The sequence below is a fragment of the Asterias rubens genome, chromosome 10, assembly GCF_902459465.1.
Source record: "Asterias rubens chromosome 10, eAstRub1.3, whole genome shotgun sequence".
In the NCBI taxonomy this organism is placed as follows: domain Eukaryota; kingdom Metazoa; phylum Echinodermata; class Asteroidea; order Forcipulatida; family Asteriidae; genus Asterias; species Asterias rubens.
Window position 1 is genome coordinate 1,745,672 of NC_047071.1, and position 27,466 is coordinate 1,773,137.

Consider the following 27,466-nt stretch of genomic DNA (forward strand, 5'->3'; position numbering starts at 1 on the left):
AAGGAAAAACATCACCTTCGTTGCATAGAACTGTGTTTACAGATGCCTAAGAAAGGCTTCACGACTGAAACCTTTCTCGGACTCATATTTAAAAGTGGAAAAATACCTTTCTCTAAATCTACAATGCAGGCCTTGAAATGACCCATGGCAACCACAGCAGTTCCTTTCAGGCAGGCGAGATGCTACACTGGTCATGACAATTTGGGCCATATATTTCCCATATATACTCCAAAGATGCATTATAAAATTAACAGCTGTATAAGTTTTAAGATTATGTCCCCTTCTTCCTATCAAAAGTTGATAAAATCGGACAGTGCAATCTCCATAAAATGTGAGATTTGATATTTTCTTCCAATGAACTACATCATATAAGTCCAGGCTCTCTTATACAAAAGTAAGACTCATATGGAGCCTCATGCTGTCAGCCATCAAGCAATGACCCAATATTACAAACTGAACATAATTGACATCATCACAAGCTCGTTGTGACATTCTGCACTGTCAGCCAGTGTGGATATGAGTTTGTAAACCCCTTCCCCCCCCCCTCCCCCACCTGTTGCCGAGTAAATGTTGTGCTGTCAGATTGGCAGCTGGAATTACTAGCGATATATTTTTGGGTTTATTTTTTATTTTTTTTAGTACACATAAAAAAGTACATGAACATGAAACAGTATCCTGACGAAGACTAGAGCAAGCTATTCGAAACTTTGAGACCTCAATCAAGAACTCACTCCGCGGTTGTGAAGTTAACGATCCTCTATAAATTAAAGTAGTAGTCCCAACCAGGCGATTTTCTACCTTCCGCACAGGTAGTAGTTTTAAAAAGCAGGACAGTTCTTTTCAAAACTGAGAAGTCTCCCAGATTCCGAACATCTACTCCGCGGTAGTAGAATATAAAGCAAGAAAATCTACCTGGCAAGTAGAAACACAAACCAAAAACAAACCAAATACATACTGAAGCAGTATCCCTCAGTACATGGCTATTTACACATCGGCCCCGCACATGTCCTAGCGAGATGAAAGAGGGTACCAATCGCACCTCTGGCTGCAGCATTCAACAAACGAACACCAACCATCAGAAATCTAAGAAATGATTCAGGCATGAATTATTTCTCTTACTCAAATTATGTCACTTGGTAGGGAAGTCTTTCTCACAAAGTAAGTTTATGAATCTTTGGTGTGTTTACCAATCTATGACCCTAAACCATAGAAATAGAATCCGGAGAACGCTGAGCTGGTATGGCAAAATTATCATCGCGTGATACGCATGTATGGCAAAATGGCAAGATGTCAGCGCACAAAGACCGTTTCTAGTGTGTTCATTGGTCAATGATGTCACTGTATGGCAAAATTGTATGGCAAAATACTTTGCCATACACGCGTTACAAAAATAGCGTCTGCGCAGCCATAAAAATGGTCTCACAACGAAACTGCAGGCACAATGAGACACTCAGCGTTCTCCGGGTTCTATTTCTATGCCCTAAACACAAATACACCTTTGAAGCCCACATTTCAAAAAAACAAAATGGCGGAGCCTAAGCCGCAGCTAGAGCCAAACTCAAGTTCCTTTGCAAGTGACCATGACATAATTTCAGTTACACATGATTTTTTTTCTAGTTCTTTCCACTACACGGAAGTGGCAATTTTTTCTCTCCTATTAGCAATCAAAAAAATGAAGTGAGACTCTAAGCTTTGCACAGTGTGGAAAAGTAAAAGGAAACCGCAGTGATCAGTTTTGTGACAGTTCCAAAATCCAAGTGGTTTTGACATTTCTGACAGTGAGTTCCGTTTGTCTCGTCAGAAAGAGAGAGAAGAAGAAAGTTTGAAACACGCAAAGTGAAATGTTCCCCGAATTGATTCATATCTCCAGTGATTTAAACCCAAAACATCTTCATTGCACAACAGTCATCACACGCCCACACTGTACAAGCAAAAAGAGCCGATCTTATTCGACTCATCACATGTGACAGACAAGGACGGATCTATCAGCACAACCTTTCCTGGACCGGTACTTTTTCATTTAAATCTTACGCCTTCCATGAGAAAAGAAAGTGTTCTAAAAAATACATCTTGACGAGAGGATTTTGTTGACATGTTGGACGATACAGGATATTGTGTCACCACCAGTTACCCACTACATTCTGATAAGACTCACTGTCCACCAATTCATCATCAGTGGGTACAAGTTTCTTGAATCTTTATTAATCTTCAAATACAAGGGTGGGGATCACAGTATGCAGACTTACATGTCCAATCTTACAACTTTTCGTGATGATATAGATTTTTATCTCAATTTTGTCAAGCTTACGTAAAAGTACATGGGTGCCCTAAGGGGGGTCTTTATGCTAGGGACGCTAGGTGGCAACAGACTTGGTAAAATCCATTGTTCTCGGTACTGTGTGCATGCTCAGAACTATATAAACAATGGACTTTACCTAGTAAGTCTGCTGCCACCTAGTGTCCCAAAGTCTCCCAATGCTGCCGCCTGTGCCATGGGTTGTTCGAAGCTCTGCCCTCCTGTCATTAAGCATGACTGCCTCTTTTGACCATTACCGTTTCAGGACAAATGGCTATCTGCACTTCAATGGCATAATCAACTCTAAACACAGCTGACTTCATCTGGCCTTCGTGCAAATTGAGGAATAACTTATTTGTTTAGTGAGCTCAAAACATATGGATATTTGGACTAATCTAATTTCTGAGCACTCACGAATATGAAAAGGCAATACAAGATTTCCCCTCGGTCCAGCGACCGGATTGTCTCTTGATTTTGAATTTCACAGATTGGTTTAGGGTATGAATCACATCTGGGGCTCACCTGAAGGGTAATTGTCAAAGACCAGTATTCTCTCTTGGTGTATCTCAACATGACATGCATAAAATAATAAGTTTTGGCTCAATTGGTCATTAAAATCGCAAGAAAATAATGTGGGGAAAAAACCTCATCGCTCAATTGTGTGTGCTTTCAGACGTCTGAAAAAGGGGCATTTTTTCAGATTCACATATAAAAAATAACCTCTTTCTCATAATCATGTTACTTCAGCGGGGGCCACTTTTCACAATCTTTTCTACCATCAACAGCTCTCAGTTGCTCGTTGCAAGGTAGGCCTATAAGTTGTTATGCTTAATATTATATCTTGTTTAATTACCCACGGGGTCTTTATGCCTCGAGATGAATCTCCGTGATTATATAACAGTGCCAGTCAGCATGACACAGCCTCTTGGCAACAACAGGGACAGATACAAATCCATTTTTCAAGACAGCCTTGTGTTGTCAAGTTGCATCCCCAGAGGCAAAGTTATGAAGCAGACAATCATTTAGGGCGTGTACCCCATTTGGTGATTAGGCAAATGAGCAGTAAAAGCATACATGTACCTTCAGTAGAAATGCAAAGAGTAAAGAGTAATTGACATCCTCCGACCATGAGAAAGAACAAACAAGCATTTCAAAGAAATTATTCAAGTCTTCTTTCCAAGCTGGATAAAGCGGGAATCTTTTATGTCTGCCCCCCCCCCCCATTTGAATTTAAAATCTGGACCTCCGAGATTAAACATTTCTACTATTCCCCCTATGGGTGGGTTTTGAACCAGGGTCCATCGAGTTGAAAGAAGCCAATGAGCGGACCTGATCCCCACATATGTTTCTACATGCTGTGCTTTCACTAGGATTTTTTTAACGTTCAGCACAGAGCTTTTGACTGTGTGTTATGAGAAGAGGCAAAAGGAGACTGCTTTCTTGTATCAATGCAAGGCTCTGAGTTTGAGGTGGGATTCCAACCAAGGTCCATAGAGGTGAAAGAACCCACTGATACCCACTTACATGTATGAGCAATGTTTCTACCATGCTGTGTTTTCACTAGGGTTTTGTGATGTTCAGAATGGAGCGTTTGACAGTGTGTTATGAGAAAAGTCAAAAGTAGACTGCTTTCCTGTAGCTAATCGCCCAAAAGGCATAAATCAACCCACACTGCAGCTCAAGACAAGAGAGAGTTCCCTATCGCCACCACCCCCAGACGAACTCTGTCTCACCTGAGACAGAGTATGTCTGGGGGTGGTGGCGATAGAGTCTGTGGACAGACCACAAACTCAACCAAACCCTGATTTGGGGCATGGGGGAGCTCAGTGGAAGGTCTGCTACCAGACTGCAGGCCAGACAAAACCTTGAAGACATCACAGAGGGGGGTGTTTTAATGGTGTTGCAATGTGGCAGGAATAGTGATATAATAACCTACAAAGAAGTGCCATGGATCCCCATAACTTTGTAGGCACACATTATTCAAGTATGCCACTGCAAATTATAAGGATGGCAGGCACAGCGAGAGTTGGCAACTGCATTTTTGATCAATTATCAACAGCACAGCTGTGAAACCAGAGAAAGAGGGAGGGAAATTGTTCTACTGATCCGCTGAGAGGTTGAATGCCTTTATTACTTGTAGTCTTGGCTCAAGATGTCACTAATAGGTAGTGCTTTTTGAACAAACACTTGTAGCCGGGAAAAGCCAGTAATTGTTTTATTTACTATGTGTGTTTACCTTATTAGTGACTTGCCAGTTAGTTCATCTTTACAACAGTCTATCACCTTTTTCAAGAGTTATTCAAATGAAATGGAGATGCTTTTTCAAACTGAACTAGTCAACCCGACCACTTTTAAGTGAATTTTTTACTGGTCCTCATGTGTTTTAAGCAGCATTTGGCCAGCGGAACACTATTAAGGCAGACTGCTGACTGCTGCTATGCGAATGTAGCTCTGCGTAATCCAGTACATAAAAACTGGTCCTGCTGTAGTTCATCCAAGTGGAATATAACTATCCACTCTTACCTGTTCAATAGTGTAACTAACTGGGGATTAAACAACCTATTGAACATCCCCCACCCAATATCTCAATAAAGAAAAACCGCTAACACATGTAAAGTAAAAATAGCTACATGTTACTTAAAAGAAAATCACAGACTCTTGGGCGGGCGAACAAAGAGAGGATTTCTGCCCAGTTGGCTCAGATGGAAGAGAAGGTGGCCGGACTGTTGTACATGTATGTACATATAACACGTACAAGCAAAGGCTCTTGATGGGTTACCCCTGCAGGGTCACTAGCATAAAGGAGACCCGGGGTGAAGAGACCACAGCCAGACTGTTGGCCATTGTTGTGGTCATGTAGTCCTATTATCATGCAGAAAGCTCTCCATTCTAAATCAGGCTAATGTGATTGCACTCTCAACATCAAATAATAATTAAGTTTTTTTTAGTGCAGTTAAAAAAACAACAACATTGTTTTCCGTTTTTGTTGATAACTCGGCAGGATTCCTTAAGACAGGACGTTTGCCAAGGGTGCTTGATTGTTGGTGGAGTGCGAATCGGACAAAAAAATGCTATCATAAACCATCCAAACTTTGAGAACGGAAACTTGTGAAAGTGCTGAAACAAGACAACTGTAACTCATGGTGTGGGGAACTAGCGAAGTGCGAGTAAAAACTGTGCGAGTAAAAACTGGGCAGTTACTTATACTATAGGCTTGATGCAAGTCTTCCCCTGAGATTTCAAGAGGTCGATTTCACCACAAAGATACACGTAGTCCTAACTTAGGACCAGTCCAACATGTAGGAATCTTTAGGAGTTATTAAAAATGTAAGGCTTGTCCTCAGTTTAAATGTACGACCCTGGTAAGACGAATAACTCTTCCTATCACTCTTAGCCAAATCCACCCCCAGGCTGGCCAACATAACATTTACATACCCATTAATCAGTCATACCTTCATAAAAATTCACAAATCACTGTCTCTGGCTTGTAACTAATGACTGGATTTATGTAAAATGAAAATTCAAATAGCGCAAGGACTACAAGGTGCTTCAGGGGGAGGACAAAATAACAGTAATCACTCTGGACAAACAGCTACAGGTTTGAGGACAGAAGGATCTTGAGACCCTTTTGACTGAAGTGTCTCTGCGTTTCAGATGATGGATGTGTACCGGAAGCCATGTTACATAAGCATGGAGGCCAGTAAAGGAAACTGCTTAGTCATCACCAGTTTGTCACCAGGGCCCAATTTCATAGAGCTGCTAAGCACAGAAATTTGCTTAGCATGTACTTTTTTTCTTGATAAAAACAGGATTACCAACAAAATTGCTATTTATTGCATATTGCTTGTTACTGGTAATCAGCTGTTGCTTGCTTATCCTGAAAATCACATGGAAATTTGGTTGGTAATTCCGTTGTTATCAAGGAAGAAATTTCATGCTAAGCAAATTTACGTGCTTAGCAGCTCTATGAAATTGGGCCCAGTTTGTTTGTTGGGACTTGCTCAAGTTCCGAGGGTACACAGTAGCAACAGTAGTGTAGCAACAGAAGTGAAGCAGTTTAAACAAGTGCAATCTCATTTGTTAAGTGCAGGCAGGCAAGGGCCCAACTTCATGGCTCTGCTTACTGTAAGCAAAAAATCTGTGTGTTTCACAAAAACGCAGAAAATTTGGGCCTGTGGGCGTGCCTACTCCCACGTTACTAGGCATTCTATATTAACAAGTGGTTGTTACTACGAAAGCTTAAGAAGTTTATTTATTTAATTAGTTAAGTGCTTCCACAACCTTCCTCATTCCAAAGAGCCAAGATTGATCCGCAAAGCACTCTTTAAGCTGCTAAGCAAAGTGAGATGTCGCAATACAAATCACTATGGTAATACTGTCAACATGTCATCTTAAGATGAAGCTTAGCGCTTTGTTGAAATCCAGCCTTGTAAGCCGTACATATTTGTTGTTGGCCATCTTGAGACTGAGAAAGCTTGCGAAATCTAGACTTTGAAAAAGACCTACAGACATTTTTATGTTTTCAACCACTCATCAGCCAGGATTTGTGAGTTTGGGTGTTGTATGGATGGAATGTGAAGAATTGCTGAGTACCATGTGTACAAACATGGAGCATGCATAGCATGGAGGTAGAAACATGCATAGAGCAAGGACCACTCTATGCATAGAGGAACAGAGGCAATTGAAGTGCACCTAGTTATTGCATTGGTGCCCCTTAACATGTTCCCAGTCAAAATAATGATGACAATTTCCACACACTGACATCTAACACGACTGTGGTACCTGTACCCAGCCCGGGGAGGCCCCAGGACTTTTTTCACCCCACCGACAACCCATGGCACTTTCACACTGTCCCTCCATAAATGACACGCGTCCTTGATTTTCTTCTGCATGTGAACGGAGCTTCGACAACATGAAAATGGATCATCAGCTGGTCATCCATTTCTATCACATAACGACAAACAACATTCAAATCCATTACCAAAAGATTCACTCTTTGCTCGGATACTCCATTTAAGAAAATTTTACTGCAGTCCTTGGGGAAAAAAAGTAGGATAATTGAGCACAAGGGCTGACCTAAATGTATGGTACAGGATTCTGGCCGTTTAATCATACTGTTGCTGATTTGTCCACAGGAAATCAGACATCAGACTTCAGCAGTAAGAAGACTATCATGGATGTAACTGCAAACACTGGAGAAGATACAAACTTACTGCAAACACAATAATACACTGTATGTGCTTAATAATGTACAAACATGAGTGCTTGACGTGTGTTTCCTCCTGAATGAGTGTTTTGAGGTCTTTCAGAGGGTATCAAGTTTTGCACTTTTGAATATATATAACAATAGATACTCCACCAAGCAGAGATTTAAAACACTTGTTGGAATTTGTTTTGACTGCCAAACATTCGATTAAAAACACATCTGGACAATCCTATTTCTGTTTAAAAGAAAAAAAGAAAAACAAAATCATCCACAAACACTTTATACAAAGCACTGTCTGAAATGCACGACTAAACAAATAATTTCAAGACTTTTGTTTTTTGTCGAGCACCAGGCTCAATTGCCACTGTGGCTGTTTGTGGCAATGAGTCAGGGCACCCCGCGGAGATCTGGCCCACATGTCTACCCGTGGAAAAATTGTGTTACTGAACCGAACAAGGACAAAATAATAATAACAAAATAATAATAATGGTCACCTTTGCGGCACAACTAAGAACACTGCCTGTGCATAGTGTGGGGGGAAAAGGGTCTTTTGGTGCGTGCACAAGAATGTCTTATTACAAAGGTTATGGGCAACTACAGAAAGGTTGAAAGTTCAGATGAGGGTTAGTAAGTGTACTGCACTTTACCTTTTGAGAGTCTTTTTATTTGGTACACACTGTGTACAATCAGTGTTCTTCCTTATAACAGTGGTCTTCCTTAACAGTGGTCTGCTTGCAAAATGCCAGGTTAAGCCATGGTTAAGCACACCAATTCTATTCAATAGTTCAGATCCAAATTGTTATTTTATTTTATGAAATATGGATCGAAAAACAAACTGGCCGACTGGTGAAGGGGTTTGTCCTTAAAAATTTTAGTAACAAGCCAGCAGGAACAGTTTAGTGTGTCCTTTCACTGGTCCTTCAGTTTTTACACTAGCCCATACTTAATATTAAATATGGATGTCTTTCAACACTGAACTAGCCAGAGCACTTTGAGTGAAGTCTGACTCTGGTCCTCTAGAGTTTTAAATAAGATTTGCTCAGCAGACACCTGATATTAAGGGACAATGAAAGTTAACTTGTCCTACTGGCTAGTCAACAAGGAGTCAACATGGAGGAAATACAGCTTCTTCTTTAAAAAAAAAAAACCCACAAAATCTGAATTTGATTTTTAAATTTCCATAACAGATACAAGAAACTTGTGAAAAATAGTCGTAACTTGTAATTTGTTATAACTGAATAAGAAATATATCACATTCCCTGTTCACTCAGGTAATTATATTCACTGGCAAGCTCCTCCAAAAATTAATTCTCTCATTTATACAGATTACAAGAAGTGAACATGCACTTCACTTCAGTCTGAGTCAGTGAATTCATCAAAATGTCATGTATGATTGTACTTAGCGATGTCATATTTTTCGGAAGATTTTTCTTTGATAGGGTGACGCATTCTTGTCTCTAAAAATAACTTGACCTTCTCGGGGAAAAAAAAACATCTTAACAAGATGAAAGAAAATATACTTTGATCATATCAATATATTCTTGTTTAACCTGAATTTTCTTTTTAGTTTAAGAAAATCTTTTTAGTTTAAATAACTGTGAAAATTTGAGCTCAATTGGTCATGGAAGTTGCAAGATAATAATGAAAGAAAAAAAACATTGCCACACAAAGTTGTGTGTGTATACATGTAGATGGTTGATTTTCAAATTCTAAATCTTAGGTCTCGAAATCAAATTCGTGGAAAATTACTTCTTTCTTGAAAACTATGTCACCTCAGAGGGAGCTGTTTCTCACAATGTTTTATACCACCAACCTCTCCCCATTTACTCGTCACCAAGTCAGGTTTTATGCTAATAATTACTTTGAGTAATTACCAATAGTGTCCAGTGCCCTTCAAGGGTTTGCTAGTTTCTTGACTACTTTATTAGAGTGATAATTTTTACAGCAAATCTCATCACAGCTTGTGTTTCCCCACGGCGATCAACATTTTGAAGACCAGGGGAATTTGCAGAAGTCCAAAACACAAAATTGATCATATCCTACTTTGTCTAGGTTTGGTTCCAACAGGTCACATTGTTCTACATTATGAGAACGACAGACAAGCCCAACAGCATTTTTCAAAAGCATTTATCGGTTAGTACCACTCTTCCTGGCACTACCACACATTGTTATAAAAATGTGTACCTTATTTTGAGTAGTTACCAATAGTGTCCACTGCCTTTCAAATGAGCAAACAAACCACGGAGGTAGATATATTTCTACCTTCTTGAACAAAAAACAATAGAATTCTTTGAATTCCTTGAACAAAGATGAAGAGTGCCTCTTGCAAGGGAGGTGTTTGGCCGATGTTTTCTGTTCCTTTTAAACAGTCCTATTGGGCAGTGAAGTATGGAGCCGCAATTTCGAACACTACAATTCATGGAAAATGTAAATCCGTATTCTGGCAAATGAAAAGTCCCTATGTCTATTTAAACCATTTGTGTAACGAGAGCTTAAGAACAGACTACCGTGTACTGTACATTGTACCTACTGAAGCCTCCAAGAAGGGTAAACAAACAGAATGAAATGGGTTTGGAAAGTTGACAATGGACAGAACAAACCCAAAAAGAATCAGCCATTGGAGAATATTTGTCGACAAAATGTCAAATACTCTTCAGCAAACAAGTGGGCAGTTTTAACCCGTCCCTAACTACCAAAGTTGTTTTTGACATAAACAACCTTGCTTGACCATTTAAACATAACTTTAGAAATATCAACGGAAACCGACTAGGTGCATTTTTTTAAATTTGTAATGAACAAGGCCAAACTGGCTAGGGTGGGATTTGAACCAACGACCTCCAGATTAACGTGTTGTTTGGAGTTAAACTAAATTTGTCTTTTTTCAACCCCTGATTGCCGCATCTAAAACGTATAATAATAATTTGGGGGCTAATCGTTCTTACTCGCAGCTAGAGCTGAATTGTGAAGGACGCGGCTACAACGTGTTCGAGAAGCAGGCATGCAAGGGCGCATTCAGCTGCCAGCCACATCAACCCATTATGACCACGAAACACAGCCAAGATCAAAAGTTTTTGATTTTTTCCTGAGGGAGGAAAACCAGATAGTCTGGAAAACCCTCGCGGCACAGCAGAGAACCAACGCACAACTCAACTCACATATGGCCCTGACCGGGAATCGAACCAGAGTCACCTTGGTGAGAGGCGAGCGCTTTACGCCCAAGCCAACTGTGCCAACCATAATATAGAGCTACGTGTATCTGTTAGACCCCCAAGTGTGTCCTATGTTGAGAGGCAAGGACATGGCTCCCTATAACACTAGGCCTGGCTCACAGTAGTGTCTAGTAGAAACTGCAATGACCTTGTAAACACAACCCCTCAATGTTGCCCTGCGGGATACTAAAAAACCTGTGAAATCAACTTTATTTATAACACTCAACATTTCTTCCCTTTACAGATGCACCTAAGGAACCACTTTTCAAAAAGTGCTAAATGATCTTCAAGTCTGTGACTGTAAAATGATTTACCCAATGATTTATTGCAAACAAGTCTATTCAATAAACTACACACTGTATTGCAATCGCAAGCCACTAGTCAGAAAGAAACATTTATGACAATACATGCTTAAAAACATTTCTGGGTTACTAAAACTTCACCTGGGCAAAGTGCAATGCACAATTGACTAGCCCAGTTGGCTACTTTACAAAAAAGCTTTAAATGCCACACACCTGGAGAATCACTTATCAAGAAACAATTTTATAGACAAGTAGGCTATCTATCCATCTCCTCATGTGTGCAAAAAGCATACTACAAGTTCTCTAATTGCACATACTGTAGAAAGTCTACATGAATAGCAACTGTACACATAAACTCCATGCAATGATGTTGACCAACATTTGTTGCCTTAGTGATAAGACGATCAAACTTCCTAGACTGTCGTTTGAGCTGTTCAACAGGTGTCTCTCCCTGTTGAACCCCCCCCCCCCTTGAGTAAATGATGATAGTGTGTGTGTCTTCAGGACAACTCTTCCGTTGGATTAATGTGGCTTCTTATAGTAAAACACACAGTTCCAGTGAATCACGCTTTATAAATGAAGGATATCTGAGTGCAAATAAGAAAAACATGTGCTGAATTGTGCGGCAGGATCTGCGCCATGTTTTATTAAAAAAAAACAATAACTCAGAAACTTAGAAGGATTTATCTTTACATTTCCTTAGTCACAATAGTCCATTATTTTGCCAGCTTGGAAGCAACCGTTGCTGTCTCCTTTAATAAAGGACAATGTTGATCCTAACAATAAACAGGGTGTTTTTGGAGATGTTTTGAGTAATCCTGATTGTAAGTTTCGAAGCACGAAGAAACATTGCGTACTTGGAAAGAATCAAGCTCTAAACTGTTTCCAAAACACTACAAGCACATAACCATGACTACATACTCAACAACCGTAACTAATTAGCATTAGCAACTGCTCATCTTTTCACAACTTAATTTGTTAGTATTGTTTGAAGCTTTGCATGGTGTTGAGAAATAAGAAGGGACTATAAACAAATAGTAAACTACATGTAGCAGGTACAACCATGTGTAAATCTCTTATGAGTGAGTGTTGGCTCTGAAAAGAGCCGGTTTGGTCTTGACGTTTCAAACAGTATACTCTGCTCGTCTTCAGGAGATTTATATTTATATTTATTTATAGTTCCTTCTTACTTTTAAATTGTTTGTAAGTTATCAGACAATATTTTTGAAATTACAAGTAGGCCCTATATCAAATTTAACACGTCAGTTTCCCTCGGAGTTTTATACAAAATATTTTCTGCTTGACAAAGCTCTAGCCTAACAGAAATAGAACGGTTAGAACCCATTGTCACAGTTGAATGGGGAAACAAAAACAACTTGTTAAACGTTTACAAAGGGATTATAAACCATGCATAATTATTGTAATACTAATAGTATTTGTTCATCTGTTTGGCAGCACATGTAAAGGTGAACAGGTCACAGTGGAACCATTTTACCAGAAAAACAACAAAAGGAAATTTCATTCCCGAGTGTCAGGAAATTGGTTATTTTAAGATTTACCACAAGCAGTATCGCTGTACAGCGGATATTGAGACACAAAGGAGCATGTCAGCACCATTTTTTGCAGTGATTTTTTACAGGTAAGTAGGCCTAGGATCAGTCAGTGTTTGCCTGCTGGCAAGCGACTAGTAAGCTGGTCATTTCATTGGTCCATCACCTTTTTCACTGATACGTATTTCAAATGAACTAAGGATCACTTTTCAACACTGAACTATTCTTCTGCATCTCAGACATGAAAAACGCCCCCACATTATTAGCTATCACACGCCCTAACTCGCAATCTAAGTAGGCTGAAAGACGGAGGTTGATCACAAGAGGCAATGTTTGTAGCGGCTATCAGGACGGGAAAAAAACCACAATCAAAGACTTGGAACCAAGTCTACACTGAACTAGCCAGCCGCACCATTTGGAGGGAGTTTTGACTGGTCCCCTGGTGTTTTAAAACTTGAGTTTGGCCAGCTAACTACTGAAAAGGAAAAACGCTGTATGTCTGACAACTAACAAGTTGGTGGCCAAATATTGGCCAAAGCACAGAGCAGAGAGCAGGGACCAGACTTTGGTCAAAGCAATATTTGTTTAGCATTCACAGAGGGTCAAGAGGATATTTTCCTTTCCTCTGCTTTCAATGTGCAGTCTACCACACATTGAAGATTGTGAGAATATGGTGGAAAAAATATTACACTAGCATTAGCAATTGAGTAATGTCCAGGGGTCCTTATTGGTCTCACCTTGCTCCATATGGACTGACATACCATCACCACCAACTGGAATTGTACCCTCTTACCCTGGGCTTTCCACCCATGGGAGTTCCAATCCTGGGCTTCCTACCCCCTGCTCTTACAATCAAGCCCCACCCATCCACCCACCTATCCCAAGGACAGGTTTAGGCACTGCAGCCATTTCAAGAAGAAGAAACAAAAATATTGGTTTTATTGGACCCAATTGTGATGGGAATGCAGTGTACACATGTTCCTGAGCTTCCATCTTTTATTAAAGCCATGATTAGAAGCTACAGCTGCAGATGCTCCTGTATCCTTCACCTGTCTGGGACAGTCCAGTAACACATGCTGTACCTCCTGGCTGCCTTAAAGACACTGGACACTATTGGTAATTGTCAAAGACCAGTCTTCTCACTTCGTGTATCTCAACAATATGCATAAGGTAACAAACCTGTGAAAATTTGCGCTCAATTGGTCCGTCAAAGTTTTGAGATAATAATGAAAGAAAAAGCACTCTTGTCACACGAAGTTGTGTGTTTTCAGATGCGTTATTCGAAACCTCAAATTCTAAATCTGAGCTTAAAAAATCAAATTTGTGGAAAATTATCTCTCTCTCGAAAACTATGTTACTTCAGAGGGAGCTGTTTCACACAACGTTTTATACTATCAAACTCTCCCCATTACTCATTACCAAGTTAGGTTTTATGCTGATAGTAAAGTAATTACCAATAGTGTCCACTGCCTTTAAAGCCTTTTTTTTAGAGCCTCATTGAAGGTAACTTTACAAATGTAGTTATAGTAATTCTTGATGGCCTTCCCAATGTGTAACCAGTACATAAATTTCACTCAGTGAATTCATAAACTGCATTCATATAACCAGCGTTCTCCTAGACTTGTGGACAAGTCGTTAAATCGGCCCCACGCGCTGAGATAGTGGTCTCGCGAGATCACTGCTCTCGCGCGAACTGATGGCTCCCCGATGAGTCGAAATCGGGGAGCCATCAGTTCGCGCGAGAGCAGTGATTTCGCGCGAGAGCAGTGATCTCGCGAGACCACTATCTCAGCGCGTAGGGCCGATTTAACGATATGTGCGCATTACAAGTCTTATTATTATTATTATTATTATTAAGAGTGGTCCACTGGTCAAACACCACATTGCCAGCTACAACACCCGAGGGCCAGTCAATAACCACTCTACACTGTATTGTGGACCAGCTGGCTAGTTCAGTGTCGAAAAGCATCTCAATCATATCATTTGAAATTTTGACTGGTAAAAAGCTGAAATTGACAACAAGCTATTTGTCCTGCTGGCCAGTCACTAAAGAATTTAAGGGCAGACCCTGATAATAACGTCAAGAAATACTCCCAAGGTTGGGAAGTGGGGAACTTGATAAAATCACAGTTATTATTTGCTCTCATGCTAAAATTACATAGTATTTCCCAAGTGAACTCTTTTGTCACCAACCAGTCTAATTGAAAGCTGCATAGTACATGCAAGGCTCAAGGTTTTAGACAGGATTTGGTGAAAAGAGTATCAACATTTGCTGAAAACTGGCTGTCCAAATTGTTTGCTTACATTTATACCATGAATTTACATGTAAATGACAGAATAGAAATAAAGTGTCCAAATTCAAAACGTATAAACTGGCTGTCCAAATTGTTTGCTTACATTTATACCATAAATTTACATGTAAATGACAGAATAGAAATAAAGTGTCCAAATTCAAAACAGGGTGGCCGGAAGACACCCCGCACCCCTATGTCTAATGAACCGTCTTGCTGTTTAAATGACTGCCTCCAAACTCCATGAACTCCCCTTGCCATCACCCCCTTAGATACTTAAACCCTGTATGTTTTGTCAAGTATGCCCTTAGAGCCAGTAACCATGTTTCCATATACTAACACCTCCTGTAGCAACCACTAAACAAATCTCATAACCCCCCCCCCCCCCCCCCCACAGGTTCTCCATCAACGCTGAGCCTGCTTGAGGAAACCATCTCAACCCAAGATAAGGATATTTACACAAGAGACAAGAATGCACTGAGAAGCTAATGAAATCACAACAGTGAGCGAGTTGCCTTGTAATCTTGGTGGTAGTGTGACCATTGAGGTGCGCACAAAAGGGCTTTTCCCCTTCTGTACATTTTTTTAATCACTTCCCAATGAAGCGTCACCTTATAATAAACTCGGCCGGGAAATCAAGGTGTGCTTTGGGAGGATGGGGGAGGCGGGAAAGAAGGCTTGTCTCTTCTTTCTCCCTACACTAGACAGACAGTGACCTTAACACTGTATAATTGAACATCGGACACAGAGGAACATGAAGGTGTAAATTAACCACGCAGCTGCCAGCCAGACAACATTGCCCATTATTATTATAGTGTTACAGACTTATCTTTGTCATCTACAAAGGAATTTAGCTTCTCAAAAATTTTACTGGACCAGATTATTTTTACAAGAGACAGTGAGGTATAGACCAAATTATTCAATTGAAACAAAAAAGTGTGAGAAAAAAATACATTTTAAAATAGTAATTCACATGATTCAAGAAGCAGTACTCTTGATTCTAAAGAAACATGTTCACTCTTTCAATGTTTCAAATCTAAAAAGACAAAAAGTGAAAAAGACATCTGTATCTGCATGTACCGGCTGGCAAAACTTATCATCATCATCCCTCCCTGGTGGTATACACAATAATCTAGTTTAAGGCGGATCGCCAAATTGTTGGTCCTTTTAGTACAGAGAGCAACAATTTTGAAAGGTATTAAAGGTGAAACGGTCCCCGCTGAGAAGAGGTCAAAAGTGGAAACAGGGAAGTTGCCCACGTCCTGTGTGCCAGAAGGAGCAAGATCAGATTGCCTCCAGTTGACTCAAAAGTCAAAGTATGTCTACACGTACATGTTGTACTAGTATTTGCAGTTTCTGAGCCGACCTGACTGCTTGTGCCTGTTAAACAAGGTGCAACACACTATTAATAGTGAGAAAAATGCACGCCAGACCGCCTGAATAATTTGTACGTAGTTTTGTAACTTTTATGTAAATCAAAGTTTGGAAGGTGATGGCTTCTAAGGATTGCTTCCTTACATACAGCTCTGATGTGTACTCCTCTCAGCTTGGACTGGCAAGGTGTTTTTTACTTTACTTTGAAGGGTACAGGATCTGTGAAGGAAGTATTGCTTCTCAAACATTTCAAAGGGCACTGAGGCATTGACCAGGGGCAATGCTACAGCATTGACCAGGGGCAATGCTACAGCATTGACAGGGGCAATGCTACATAAAGTATGGCATCAAAGATAATAGCCACAACTTTTATGGGAGTCACTGATTTTTGAAAGGAAACAGGCTTTGTAAAAGAAATGTGATGTCACGGAACGTTTCAAGGGGCACCAAGGCAATGACCAAGGGGCAATGCTAAGTATGTCATTAAAGGTAATAGCCACCAAAGAAGAAAATTTTCTTGGAGTCACTGATTTTTTGAGAGGAAAATATGTTAGCGTGTTATGCACCAACACTGTGCCGGGTCGACATGTGTTTTAAAAGTCTATTTACATGAACAGGAAATGAACGTTGGCAATATAAACTTTAACTGTTTCTATGCGTGTAAGCAGCCATTCCTTGCGATCAAGAATCAAGATACGTACATGTAGGGCATACATTTCAATAATAGGAGACTTTCCAACGCTAGGCGGCAGCAGACATACCGCGTAAATTTCCATTGTTTACGTAGTTCTGAACATGCGCATAATTCTGAGAACAATGGATTTACCCGGTAAGTCTGCTGCCCTCTATCGTCCCAGAAAGTCTCCCATTGACCTAACTGTAGAGTTCTGCCGGATGGGACATCAAGTGCGCTATATATAAGACTTCGATGTTGTTATTATTATTATTATTATTAAAGACGGCATATAACAGGACCCAATTTCATAAAGCTGGCAGAAAATACAGAGCTTGACAAGTTTCTTTGCTAAGCAAACATTGAGTTGGGCACAAGCCACAACAGTGCACCCAACCTTTTTCTTGTTCCTGGTAACCTGTTTCTTCTAAGCAATGCTATTCTGTGCTTATGAAATTGGGCCCAGTCCTAGCCTGGAGTTACAAGGCCCTGGCCTAAGTTGCCCCTAGTCTAATGGCCTTGGTGTCCCTTCAAAAGCTCACGAAAGACTTGAAAGTTCTTCCGATGGAAATGCCCCTCACAAAACTTAAACCTGCCTTGCTTTTTCAAGGTAAAATTCCAGTTCTGTTGTTGCAACCAAACCAGTCTTCGATGAATTATCCACCAAACTTAAAATGTTTTTCTACATCTTTTTTTGTCTACTTCTCTCAGTAGAAAACAACTGAGGATCAAAGTTGTTTATTTATTCAGTGTGTGCATTTGTTCTATTGTTTTAGTAGAACGATAATTTGTGCGTCCTGTGTGGGGGAGGGAGGAAAAGGACAATGGGTCAAGCGGGTCAGGGTGCCTCCCTTTAGTTGTATGTTGTGTGGTGATAAAATATGACAGCCGACAAGTTGCAACTTATAAGAAAAATATGCGGCAAAAGTTGTGTTTAAAGCGATTGGACACTTTCGGAACAGAAACAAAAATTAAAAGTTCACAGATTTACAAATAACTTACAGGGTTTACAGAAGATAATGCTGAAAGACTTCTCTTGAAATATTAATCCATGAAATGTTTTACTTTTTGAGAAAACATTAAAACAATATCAATTCTCGATATCGAGATTTACAGATCTATTTTAAACACATGTCATGACACGGCGAAACGTGTGGAAACAAGGGTGGTTTTTCCCGTTATTTTCTCCCGACTCCGATGACTGATTGAGCCTAAATTTTCACAGGTTTGTTATTTTATATAATTTGTGATACACGAAGTGTGGGCCTTGGACAATACTGTTTACCGAACGTGTCCAATGGCTTTAAGAAAAAAGGAGTCTAAAAAGTAGGTCACTGGAGGGAGGGCTGAATGGTAGTTTCATATCAGTGTTAACAAGAAAAACAGCCAAAAGATAACATCAAAAACCCAGTAATAAAACCAGACCTGAAAAGTATACAAGTTACTTCCCCTGAAGGTGTCTGGAATAAAAGTCATTCTCTAGGGATGTGATTCCTGTCAGGCCAGAGTTCTCTAGTCTGGTGGCACGTCATGTTGTGGTACAACAGTTCAAGATTTTTATCTGCAGGACTTTTTGTACTTCACAAAAATGGTAGGGGCGTCGCGGATTTAAGATTACAAGCTGTTGTGGGATGGGTGCAGCTTATTATATTGTTGTGTCTCTTTTTGGAAAACAAGGACAAAAATTATGCCTCAATGACAAGACAAAAGTTGATATGATATTTGAGACTTAAAAGCACAGGTTGGATACCCACAGGAGGGTGCAAGGTCAAAGCGTAGGGACTGTTGGTTCTCAGTCAGATCTTAAATCTTATGGTCAGAATTTTCTTCGTAACAAGGCAATAGCTAGGATACTAGGGTACACATCCTGGCATCTTGCTAGGGCAGGTGGTGAGTTGGGGCAAGCTGGTACCGTGGAATGGACTGAAGTTTTAGAAAGGACAGTAGCTTGAGTAACACTAACAAGGTGGTAAGAGGGTGGTAGATGGGGACCAGGGTGATGAGTGGGGGACAAGGTTGAGGCAAGGGACAGTATTATCATTGATGGTGGTACACATGTAGCTATATTAAAAACTAGAGTGGTGCCTACATGTAGTTACTAGGGTGGGGGATTGGTGGGGGGGGGGGGGAAGGGTGTTTGATCCCTGTTAACAACAGTAACATGATAACAGGATGGTTTCTTGGGGCAGGGTGTGTGGTTGTTAGGGGACATTGGGTGATTGTTGGGGACCAGGGTGGACTGGGTACATTGGGACAGCATCAGGATAAGGCATGTAAGCACCTGGTCACCTATTGATGGTCCACAAGGTGTCTAGCGGTACCCTTATTCTTTACACACAACTATCTGCAAATGCAATTGGTCATTTCCTGACCTGGAGATGACACCCAGATTGTAGAAATTATTATGTCCAGGATGCTTATGTAACAAAGGATTCCACTCTGGCTTGTATCATGTACTTACTACTAGCAATGGTCCACTTACTAATATTAACACAAGCTGCCCTTTGTGTAGTGAGGATAAAACTCTTTTATAAAGTTCCAAAGAAAAATACAACAAAGTTTTTGAGGATGCCTGCAGATTTGGGCTGGACCAGTTATCACTTCATGTTGAAAGATTCTAGAAAAACAAGTCAGGGTTACAATTGCTATGTCCATCAAGCAGAGGAAACACAATATCTAGAGATACATGTATGTTATGTAACTTTTACTAGAGACAGTGGATGGACCCTGGGGAACTATGGACTGACAGCCCATTACAGCTGACCTTCCTATCAGTAGACATTGTGTCACCTGATATATGACAAGGCTGAAAATTATGCTGATGATTGACGGGAAGCTTTTGATACAAAGGGGATTTTCTGGAATGCGTTTGGTTTGGCCATGGTTTGGCTTTACAGGCCAAATAAAATAAAAACATGTTAAGCGTCCCGCCTGCTACCTTTTTAGAAGACGCCTTTTTATTTTATTTTTATTTTGTTAATGATTTTTTTTATTTTAAGAAAAAATGATATAGTTAAGAAAAGAAAAGAAAAAAAACCTCATCATTCCCTTTTTTCAAAAAGGGAAGCACTCAACATGTTTTTGTTTTATTTAGCCTTAAAAAAAAACCTTTCTTTTCTTTCAAAAAACATACATGAAAAAAAGGAAAGAAGGGGAGAGTTACGATCATAAATCTGCGGGGGTTCCCGCCAGGTTTTTTCAAAACTGTGGGCCATCTAGACCAAACTTTGTGCAATCTTCAGCATTCATATATGGTTTTCTCTTGATAATTTGGTGTTGCTGAATTCAGGGTGCAAAATTCAAAAAGGCCAAATCAATTGTATACAGTATTAAAGGGGGTACAAGAGTAAGTACCCCCCCCCCCCCCCCCCGACGATGACTAGAGCAAGCTAGTCCAAACGTTGAGACCAATTTCAGAACTAACTCCGCGGCAGTACAGTTAATTACGATCCTATAAGCTAAAGTAGTAGTCCAGTCTACTTTCTATACCATCCGCCCTGGTAATAGTTAAAAAGCAGGACAGTTCTTTTCAGAACTAAGAAGTCTCCCGAACCTCCGATTATCTACTCCGCGGCAGTAGAATAAAGCAAGACAGCTCCCTAAGAAAAAATTTTCCGGGCAAGTAGATACACACATGGTGTTACCGCAAACCAAATATACATTGATACCTCACCATGCAATGCCTCGAATCCTATATAAGAGTAAGTGCACTTGATTTAGAACTTTTTTCTTCCAGTACTGTGTAGGCATAACCTTCACAAAAGAGAGGATAGCTGTACAGTATAACTCTAATGTAATGTAATGTAATGTTTGACTAACAGTCTCTATGAAAACCAAATCTTCACGATTCAGTTTGTAAAATCGGCGGTCACATTTATTGTTTTACAAGAACAATGTAGTTTTGTCCTTTTTTAGTCCAATACGCAATTTTATTTGTAGTATTACTCAGTAGCATACCCCTTTTTTTTACAACAACTCATAAATGGACCAATTTATATAATAACAAGGGCCAAAGGTTCTAACAAAGTCGTACCTTACGGCCTTCACTGACAAAAAAAAAACTAGAGTTGAAAAAAAAAAACTGTCACGTTCGTAAATTGTAACTTTGAATCAAGCAGTTAGCGAACAAACTACACAACAATAGAAGAGCATTGAGCCGTGAGGCGTGACAATAGCTGCACTTGTACTCAGTGTTATAATAATAACAAGTGAGACTTGGGCATTGGGGAGCAGACGTAATGTTTACTCTCCCGTACAGTAACCAATAAAATGTGTTTACATAAAGTACAGTTGACTTTGAGCTGAACATACAGGATCACATTCTTGGCCTTGAATCCTTGGGGCATACATTGTTATAAATGTAACCAAAAATTTGCACACTGCTCGATACTACCGCACATTTAGAATAGCCCAACTTGTTTCATCCTGTGCAGGTTCAAAATTGAAATCGGAGGCCAGAACTTTCAGTCTGCGTTTATGTCAATATGGTTTTTGGTTGAACAAAGAAATTAGCCACGGACAATACAGCTCACACCTGCACAATTCACCAAGTTAAGTGTGGGTTTTTTTCTGAAGGTTTTTTTCAGGGGAGAGTAGTTGTCCTTGCACAGATATGGTCCATTGAGTGGACTACTTATTAACAGAACAAAACAAATTTCTCTGAAAAATTTAGTTTCGCTTCAAAAACAGTTCCCTTTCAGTTACTCCATGAAAGATAACAAGTCAAGCGGAATTAAAATCCTGGAATATTTGGTACCATTTAAAAAGTTCTCCTCATGTTATTCTACCCCCTTCAAATATGTTCACCGGAATTGCCGATTATAGTACGTGCCCTTACACAAAATGAACACATTCAAGTTTGCTGCAACTGGGAAGAGCCGGGGGCAATCTTGCACATGAATGAACGCTTTCTTGCAAACTGCATAGATTCAGTAGTCCCAACTATCGTTTCCCCTAAACTGATTTATTCATTATTTAAAAAAGAAAGTACACTTAAAAAATAGGTGTGTTTTCTATAGGATATCCTGTCTATTGCAGCAATTCATGTGATTTACATTGCAAGTGTTGGTACATTACTAAGCTCTCATGCCGCTCACAGAGCTTCAGTAAATCTCTCCAAAAATAACGGCTCAAAACTAATTTCTAATCCAACAAGATGCTTACAGTTAAGAAAGGGGAAACAAGCGCATGGTATTGCTGTAAAAAGGATAATAATAGTGCTCTCTCAACATCATAATGCTCCATTTTGAATGCGTTTTCCACGGGCTGGAAACCATTGATAACTGGAACAGGAATAGGGATGAAATTTTGTTTATCCCTTTAAAATCCCTTGTGGGAAAAATAAGCTGTTATTACTGGTGCAATGACAGCAAGTCTCTTATTTGTATGGTAGCTTTCACCTCCTTTTAACACTTGCTTGACGTTTGGAAAAGCATGATACATTGATAAGTTCCTAAAACTCCTCTTTAAAAGTAACAAATCTTGACCTATCCCATAAATGTTCACCATTTGTACTTGTAGACAAACAGAGGCAGGCCTGGACGGGGGCAACAAAGGTCATTGTCTTGGTGCCCCTTGAAATGTTTCAACAGAAATATACAATTTCCTCATTATACAATTTACATGAATAATATACATACATGTAGCTATGTAGGTGCCTTAGGGAGGAAAGACTAAATTTTCACTTTTGAATTATGGTGTCTTAAAGGCAGTGGACACTATTGGTAATTACTCAAAATAATTGTTAAAACATACTTGGTAACAAGCAATGGAGAGCTGTTGATAGTTGATTGTGAGAAACAGCTCCCTCTGAAGTAACGTAGGTTTCAAGAAAGAAGTAATTTTCCACGAATTTGATTTCAAAACCTCAGAATTAGAATTTGAGGTCCCGAAATCAAGCATCTGAAAGCACACAACTTTGTGTGACAAGGGTGTTTTTTCTTCCATTATTATCTCGCAACATCGACGACCAATTGAGCTCAAAATTTTCACAGGTTTGTTAGTTTGTGCATTATTATGTTGAGATACACCAAGTGAGAAGACTGGTCTTTGACAATTACCAAAAGAGTCCAGTGTCTTTAAAGTCACTGGACACTATTGGTAATTGTTAAAGACTAGGCTTCACAGTTGGTGTATCTCAACATAAATGCAAAAATAACCAACCTGTGAAAGTTGAGCTCTATCGGTCGTCGAAGTTGCGAGATAATAATGAAAGAAAAAAATGCCATTGTCACACAAAGTTGTGTGCTTTCAGATGCTTGATTTTGAGACCTCAAATTCTAAATCTGAGGTCTCAAAATCAAATTCATGGAAAATTACTTCTTTCTCGAAAACTACATTACTTCAGAGGATGCAGCTTCTCACAATGTTTTATACTATCAACCTTTTCCCATTACTCGTTACCAAGAAAGGTTTTTATGCTAATAATTATTTTGAGTAATTACCAAAGAGTCCAGTGTCTTTAAGTGATCCTCTGCAGGCATGATGCTTCATTTTTGAAAGGGCAAGGTAACACTGAAGGTAACCAAGGTGTGATCTTAACCTTTACCCCCCCCCCTGGCGTTTTTTTTTTTGTTTTACGGCTTTACCCTTTCTGAAACCAAACTACATTCCAACACTATGACAAGTACAATGAGGTAAAAGCTAACCACATGATGTCAGTGTTCTTTGTGTTCAAGCTGACATACACAAAGAATGTTGTGTTTGACCTGCAATTTGATATTAATTGAACTTGAAGACTTTTTAGGGATGCAGGGTTCAAAAGTTAAGAGAGGGCACAAGGTTTGCAACCACACACCTTTAATTTGTAGGTCACTGACCCATTTGGAAGACATCAGTATTCAAAACCTCTTATAAAAATTTCTACATTGAGTTACATAGTCACAACAGAGGAAACAAACATGCATTTTATTGTTGGACTAATTTTAACGTTGTAATGGCTTTGGGGCTGAGATACACTGACCCATTTTGGAATATTTGGTATGAACTTAAAAATTAAAAACCTCACCATAAATTAAAAAATGTCTACATTAAGATGGTCACAAATAAGATCACAAACGTCATGTATTTTATTGTTGGACTAATTTTAACTTTGTGATGGTTTGGGGTTTCGGAGCTGAGATGCAGGGTTCAAATGATAAGAAGGGGCGCAAGGTTTGCAACCACAAACCTTTGATTTGTTGGTCACTGACCCATTTTGGAAGATATTGGTATGAACTTCAAACCGCATCTCCGCATATGACAATATCTACATAAGTTGGTCACAAATAAGAAAACAAACAACTTTGTCATGGTTTGGGTTTTTTTCAAGCCATAGTACATATATACAATACATTTTGGAATAATTTGCTTTAACCCTTTAGTCCCTGCACCGCCCGAGTTTGCTGAAATCCAATTTCTCAAGATTCTTGCAGTAAATTGCTGGAATCGTAGTTCAAATTTTAAAAGATAGCCATGGCTTAATGTGTATGCACAATTTTTTACCCTTTCGGTAATATTTGTATAAAAGTACAAGTTCTCATGGGAACAATAAATGCGTCTCGTTAAACGGCTACGGTAATTGTTATGGCGAATATTTGTGTGCACGGATAAAATGAACACAATAGCTTTTGTCTGGCTCAATGCTCATACTGATTAAATGCGAAGGCGTTAATTTTCGACAATATCATCATTAATGATGAACAGTTTCCTGTTTACTAATGAGCGTTTTATTTTTCGTAATTGAGCTAAATTATTTCATCATCATTAGCTTCGACAAGTCAACTGTGAAGGGAGAATTAATAACGATCTATAACAACTAGATATATTAACAAATGCGTAGACCTACTAATGACTATCGAGTTTTCTTTTTTTCTACAAACACAAGCTAGCGAGGTTTCCTCGTACCGCATACAGTGTATCGCTATATGCGGCTGGGCGGTACAGTGGCTAAATGGTTAAGTTCTTAGTTCTTAAGTTTTTGCATTTTTATTATTTTATTATTTTAATTTTTCATCTGACTTCGCTATTTTGAGGTTGGATGTCATCAGAAAGGGATATCTTTGACATATTTTATTTCCTGTTAAGTAGGCTAATACCAAAATAACTCAGGAAATCCTGCAAAGACTAAATACGGTTAAAACAACAAACTTTACAAATTTAAGTTTCAGTTTTATCTATTTGAAGAAGAAATAAATGATTTATACAAACCTCATAAGCCCACGTGCAATCGATCTCAGCAAATTTCTTGATGCACCTTCCAACTTCCACATCTTCGTGAATGCTCCACATATTCTTGAGGCAGTAGCTTATATGCGGCACAACAAGGCGTAGAGTTTCCCTGCTAAAAATCATTCCAGGCCCGCCCATACAAAAATTGTCCCCCGTTTCCAAGTTCAATAGACCGAGTTCTTCTTGCTTCCCAAGTCCCGCCTGGCCGATGAACAGACGCTGGCTGCTGTTGATGGAGCGAAGAAAAGTTTCCAACTTGTCGCCTCGCACGTAGACATCGTCGTCAGCACGCATGAACCATTCAAACTTATCAATGTAATGATCGTGCATGTGTTTAAGCAAGAGAAAAGACTTTTTCTGAGGAGGGTAAGAGTCATCGACCCCTTGAAGTCTCACGAGGGGGAGGTTGAGTCCAGGCTCCATGAACGACGTAGCGCTTGAATAAAAACCCACTTTGCCCGGGATTGTCTTTGCCCAAGTCCGATTAACAGCGACTGCCCGCGTCGAGAGATATTTCTCTGCCGTTATAACACCAACATAAATTAAATTCTTTGGAGGCGAAGGCGGCACCGTAGAGTCCTGGGGTGCCGCCCTCGGATTCACAGCTGCATTGCATCTTTTATTCGCCATTGCTATTCTATCCATGGCATCGGACTCCAGGTCCATTCCCTGGCGAACACGCAGCCATGTCGCTAACATAAAACCAAGAATCAGGCTCAGGAAAACTGTACCCAGTTCCTGTTTTCCTATTATTCGGCCCACTACACGACGAAGGGACATGGCTGGTTAAACCTCTCGCCTGGGCAGAGGATTCAAAACACCGCCTCTCCACGTCGGCAAAGTTCACTGGGTTCACCACCACGACGACGAAGTCCACCACACACAGTCCCAAAACAGCAACATTCACACACTAACACACTCAGTTTTCAAGCCCAGTAGCTTCGTCGTCAACTAGACAGCACATACGTGTTGAGAACCAACATGGTTTTTAAACTAAAATAAATCAAGGCAGAAGACAATATTGAAAGTCCACGCTACAAATAGTTTTCCGGGGTTTAACGTTATCAACAACCACGTCCGCCGCTGCAGTAATCGTGTACAATCACCCAATACACACTGCACGTCGTCGCTACACTACGGTACTCGTGCACTTCCAAGTTCCAATACTTGAAGTTTTAGTTTGCAAAAGTTTGTAGTATTTTTACGTACGGTTTGCAGCGTTCGTAAACAAGAAACATCGCGTTAAATCCCCTACCTGTGTCGCTGATATCAAACAGAATCGTAGTGCCACCACTGTCATCCGAACTATTGTCCTTTCCCGTCATAAACTATCGCCGTTTTCCCCTACAAAAGTGTGGACGATCTCTTTACACAGGCCGCTACTCTTTCAGTGGGCCGGCCTGCGCTGACTTCCATTCAAATTGCTCAGCCAACCCACCGCGTACAACATGCCCATAACATCCTACACATGCCTACGTATGTACACATTACATCCATATCCTGCGGTTGCCCCGTGTGAAAGTTTATCAGAAGAAAACAACCCTGTGAATGTTCCATGCCTTTAGACACATTTTACGGCAGGTCACCTGACTAATTTACGCGTGGCACTGCCGAGTGTGGGGCTGTATGCTGCCCTCTATTTCACTAGGAATTCACTAGGAATTCACCAAAAGTGATTTTTGTAGGCCTACAGCTTCCTTTTTATAGTTTTATTAATATGATTAGCCTATGGCACGACGGGAGGAGGAGTCTGTTCCCCCCGCCCCTTCTCATTAAATATAATGTAGCCTTTCGGGATTTCCACAATAACCAATAAACCACGGAAACTGACTGGGTATGATGCCCTATGAAATAAATAGGGGTAAAGACAGTCGACTCGAGCGGGAACCTGTTGAATCAGCTTGTGAATTAATTTTTCCTATTGATTGAAAACCTCATTTAAATAACTGTACTCAAAGAATTCTGCTTGACAATTATATTTGCTAAGCGCAAATTGAGTGGGGGTTACCAGTTACAAAAATTGCAACAAGCTAAAGTAGTTTTGAATGGTTACCTATTTTTTTGCTTAGCAATACTTTCCTATGCTAAGCACGTTATCATGTTAATCTGGAGGTCATTATTGGTTCCAATCCTGCTCTAATAAACCTTTCTCTTTTCCACCCCAAGTCTTAAAAAACACCTGGACACTTTTGGTAATTGTCAAAGACTAGTCTTCACAGTTGGTGTATCTCCACATGCATAAAATAACAAACCTGTGAAAATTTGAGCCCAATCGGTCGTCGATGTTGCGAGATAATAACACCTTGTCACACGAAGTTGTGCGCTTTCAGATGCTCGATTTCGAGACCTCAAATTCT

General features: G+C 39.9%; 1 protein-coding gene across 1 annotated transcript; it reads right to left on the bottom strand.

Annotated features, from left to right (window-relative positions):
- Positions 1 to 4,025: 4,025 nt before the first annotated feature.
- On the bottom strand, positions 4,026 to 26,508 carry LOC117295541 (chondroitin sulfate synthase 1-like). Its single transcript, XM_033778239.1, has 2 exons — positions 25,089 to 26,508; positions 4,026 to 4,160 (listed from the first exon to the last, which is right to left on the bottom strand). Exons 1-2 carry the CDS (start codon positions 25,887 to 25,889, stop codon positions 4,026 to 4,028), a joined length of 936 nt encoding a protein of 311 aa, XP_033634130.1. The 5' UTR covers positions 25,890 to 26,508.
- Positions 26,509 to 27,466: the final 958 nt, after the last annotated feature.